General features: G+C 38.9%; 1 protein-coding gene across 1 annotated transcript in view; it reads right to left on the bottom strand.

Annotated features, from left to right (window-relative positions):
* Nucleotides 1-4,722, bottom strand: part of NEK3 (NIMA related kinase 3) — a 26,507-nt gene that overhangs the window by 4,720 nt on the left and 17,065 nt on the right. Inside the window, 2 exon segments of the mRNA XM_015560606.1 lie at nt 962-1,064; nt 3,781-3,830. Of these exon segments, the coding sequence (XP_015416092.1) occupies nt 962-1,064; nt 3,781-3,830 (153 nt within the window).

Genomic DNA, 4,722 nt, shown 5'->3' with positions numbered 1-4,722 from the left:
CGTTATCGCCCGAGGGGTCCCAGACTGCGAGAGGACACAGGCCGGGCTGAGGGACCCCCCCTTTCCCCCGAGTGCACAAATTTTTGTGCACCGGGCCTCTAGTATTTATATATTATACTCTGTATAAGAATGAAGCCCTGAGAGGACTTAGATACACACTGAATGCCATGCTTTTTATGGTGGAGAGCATAACAAATATTAGTTTTTCTAAAGGCTCTTATCCTATACTAGAGGCCCGATGCACAAAATTCATGCAGAGTAGGCCTTCCTTCCCCCAGCTGCCGGCACCAGCTTCCCTCTGGCATCTGGGACCTGGGCTTCCCTCCAGCACTGGGACCTGGGCTTCCCTTGCAGCCCCAGCTTCATCTGGAAGGCTGTCTGGAAGGATGTCTGTCTAATTAGCACATTACGCTTTTATTATTATAGATAATAAAAGGCTAATGTGCAAATCAACCAAACAGTGGAATGACTGTTCCCTATGATGCACACTGACCACCAGGGGGCAGACACTCAACACAGGAGCTGCCCCTGGTGGTCAGTGTGTTCCCACAGGGGGAGCGCCACTCAGCTAGAAGCCAGGCTCATGGCTGGCGAGCACAGTGGTGGTGGCAGGAGCCTCTCCCGCCTCTGCAGCATAACTAAGGATGTCCGACTGCTAGCTTAGGCTCACTCCCCATGGGAGCTCCCAGACTTTGAGAGGGCACAGGCTGGGCTGAGGGATTCCCCCCCCACCAAGTGCATGAATTTTGTGCACCGAGCCTCTAGTTAATAAATACTATTCTTTCTTTTTTTATGGATAAATAAGACACTTTTGAAATAAATTACTAGATTAGCAAATAAAAATCTTCCCGTGTCCACTTGTTTGATACCTATGACCTAGTAATGCAAAAACTGGTCCCCCTCCTACTAGTATATTTCCCAGTCCCTCACTTACACAATGATCAGAATGTGAATAACTTACCTTTTTCTTCTCTGTCTACTCTCCTTGGTGCACTTGCCACTGAATTTTTATTAGTGCTTTCTAAATCAGGGTGGCTACATTTTCTGCCTTGTTCTTCCCCTTGCTTTAAAGGAGATTAAAAATTCAGATTAGTTAAAAAAAATTCAGATTAAACAATGCTTGAATTGCTATAAAAAGGTAAATAAACAACTATACAAAGTCAGCTATTTTAATTTTAAATAAACATTAATGAATTAAAGACATTAATAATTACAGAACCCTACACACCAGATTATATTAAAAATAATATACACCCATATATATATATTAAGTCAGGTACTACTAGCTATTAATATCATTCATTACAAATATAAAGAGGATATATAAAATGACAGGTATTTGAGATCTTTTTTTAAAGTCCTTTTTAAAAAATGTTTTTTATTTTTCAGAGAGATAGAGAAACATCGACTGGTTGCCTGCACCCCAACCAGAGACAGACCCGCAAACTGGGCATATGCCCTGATCAGGAATCAAACCGTCAACCTTTTGGTGCACAGAATGAGCCATTCTGGCCAGGGTTTGAGAGGTCTTTGTAGAGGAAATAAGTAATAAAAAAATTTTAATATGGTTTGCTATATTGGGCTTTTCATGCTGGAAATATCAAAATGAGATATTTTTATAAAGTTGCTACATATGGCCAAAATGTTCCCATTTAATTCAGTATTTTTCCAAATTACCTAAGCTCTTGATTTCATGAAGCAACACACTAGCTAGTCTTTAAATCTGAATGTATTTTGAGAAGAAATACATATGCAGTGCCTTTACAGTCTCCAACACACAGGTTCTCAATGATTTGTTGAATGAGTCAATAAATTAAACAGTAGGCTGTAGCTGACACCTTATTTTATTTCTATACAATGGTTCCCAAACTTGTCTCCCCACACATCTAGGGGGTATGATTTCAAAGGTCCCTCCCATAGACAAAGATGTCAAAATCTTGGGAGGTGGTTGTGATGAGCAGTTTTTAAAAGCTGCCAGGGATTCCCATCTTCCATCTCTACTGAGAGTCACTGCCCAATAAAGAGCAGCGTCTAACACCACTCCTGGCCCAGCAACACTCAGCTCTGCCTACACGCCCACCTCACCTTGTGGCCTATCCAGGGCTCTCTTTCTCCCTCAATTTTTCTGTTACTTGACTTACTTTATGGCTCTTTCTCCCTTTTCATTTTGTGAAAACACATCGACTTAACACTTACTCTAAGTGGTATTAAAATCACAGTAGTGGCTGCCTGGGATGAGAGCCAGGATCATTACAAAGGGCCACAAGAAAGCTTTTTTAGGGACATGGGATTTCTTTACCTTGACTGTGGTGGTTGTTATATGACTGTATAAAATTACCAACATTCATCAAACTACATGCAAAAAGTAAGTACATTTAATTGCATGCAAATTATGCCTCAATAAAGCTGGAAAGAATAGATATTACCATGCAGAGGGGAAAAAAGTACAGAGGCAGGATTTATTCCATGTGTAGCAACATAATGGTGGGATGTTGTTATTATTTACAATCTAAGGTTCATTAAAAAAAATTATGTTTACTTACTAGCACATTCCATAAATAGAATAATTTGTTATTAATACATCTTTTCCTTTTTGAGTTAAAAAGATTAAAATGCTGAAGAAAGAAAAACATCATCAGCAGGACACAATTTACTGAGAGGGCTGTGACAATACTCGGGAGTGAATCGGCTGTTGCTATACAAGACTTTACTGCAGCTTTCCTGTAAAAGCTGCCTAGGGCTAAACAAGACAAACAGAACCTTGAATGCCAGGCTGAAAAATGTTGCCTTGGTTCATGGGATAATAAGGAGGTACTAAAAGGTTTTTAACAGAAAAATGTCCATATCAAAATAGTGATCTAAATAAAAAAGAAAAATTCTGATACATGCTATAACACGGGTGAACCTAAAAAATACGGCCCAGCCGGTGTGGCTCAGTGGTTGAGCATTGACCTATAAATCAGGAAGTGACAGTTTAATTCCTGGACAGGACACATGTCTGGGTTCGGGCTCCATCCCCAGTAGCGGCATGGAAGAGGCAGCCAATCAATGATTCTCTTTCATCATTGATGTTTCTATCTTTCTCTCCCTTTCTCTCTCTGAAATCAATAAAAACATATTTCTTTTAAAAGGTACCAACAGTTATTTAAAAATATACATATTATGCTAAGCAAAAGAAGCCAGACATAAAAGGACAAATCTTGTATGATTCCACTTACATGAAATATCTAGAATAGGCAAATTATGTCAGAGAGACAGAAAGTAGAACAGAGGTTCCCAGGGACTGGGGTGGGCACGGGGGTGAGGAAGGAATGGGGATTTATTGTTTAATAGGTAGAGAGTTTCTGTTTGGAATGAAAAAGTATTGAAAACAGATAGTGCTGCTGAATTTTGTGAATGTAATTAATGCAACTGAATTGTATTTGTAAAAGTGACCAAAATAGTAAACTTTATGTTATAAATATATTTTGCCACAATAAAAAACAAACCAAAAGTCAGGCTAAAACAAGATTTTCATGACTTTAGCTAGACAAAGTTCTCTCACATCCATATTGGAACCACTTGTCATCAATAATTAAAAATGAAAAAACAAACAAAATAAATTATAATTTAAAGTGGCTCAGCGGGCAGGACAATAGCTACCAATTGCTTCACATGCCAAAAGATGACAAATTATTAAACTGGAGGGACCAGGTCAGTCTTCCAAATATTCCACAGTATCTAATGATACCAATTATCCAGGAAATGGTTGTTTCATAAATTTAATTTTAAAGCACTTACCACTGTGCTTGCTTCTTTTTCCAAAGCGATCTTGATTCTGCTGGAGTCTGCTTAAAGAGAAAAAAGAAAAAGAGAAAGCACATAAAGGCTCACATTACTAGCTCCTAATGTGATATGCATAAAGCCTGAGACAAATGAAGTTTTTAAAGTCAAACAACCAAAGCATTAGCCTGATTGGTGATTAGCAAGCTTTAGCCATCTAGTAATACATCTCACCTGCTTTTTGCTGTTTTATTCCTAAAGGTGACATCTGAAAGTTGACATCTATATTTAGTTAAGCCAACCCATTTACTCACGAAGAGGTAAGATACTCTGCATACTCAGAAGGTCATTATCACCTTCAGCCCAAGCTAGCTATAGTCTGTGCTTTTGCCCACAGCTGTGGTAGCAGGTGGAATAGATGTCCTTCACCAGGGACCAGCAGCCAGAGAGAGCACTCTGGCAACTGATCCCTTTGGTAAGGATGGTGCTTTCCTGATTTTCCTCTGACAGAGGCCAGCAGTCCATGTTCCTCATTCATTCAACCTTTTAAAGACTTGATATTGAGCATCTACTGTATAATGACAGGCACTGAGGATACAACAGTGAGGAAATGAGACATGGTCCCTGCCCTCACAGAGCTTTCACTGTTCTTAGTCTATCTATAGAATAGATGGGAGATGCCACTAGACATATGGCCCCAACATGGTGGTACCTCTCTGCTGGCTTAGTTCTCTCTTTTTAGGAATTGTAAAACTACATTTTACCAAACTATCTTGAAACTTTTCTTTGACTATTTTTGTTGTGGTCGTTGCCCATCATTTTATTTTATTTTATTATTTATTTATTATTTTATTTTATTTATTTATTTTATTTTATTTTGGGAGAGGCCACACTGTTAACAAAAGTATATAGGTTTTAGGTGCACAATTCTACAACCACCTAACTCCTATCAGAAGGGCT

This window comes from Myotis davidii, unplaced genomic scaffold (genome assembly GCF_000327345.1).
Source record: "Myotis davidii unplaced genomic scaffold, ASM32734v1 scaffold1035, whole genome shotgun sequence".
NCBI classification, from domain to species: Eukaryota; Metazoa; Chordata; class Mammalia; order Chiroptera; family Vespertilionidae; genus Myotis; species Myotis davidii.
The sequence above is the reverse complement of the archived record's forward strand: the minus strand, read 5'-3'. Positions and strand labels throughout refer to the sequence as shown.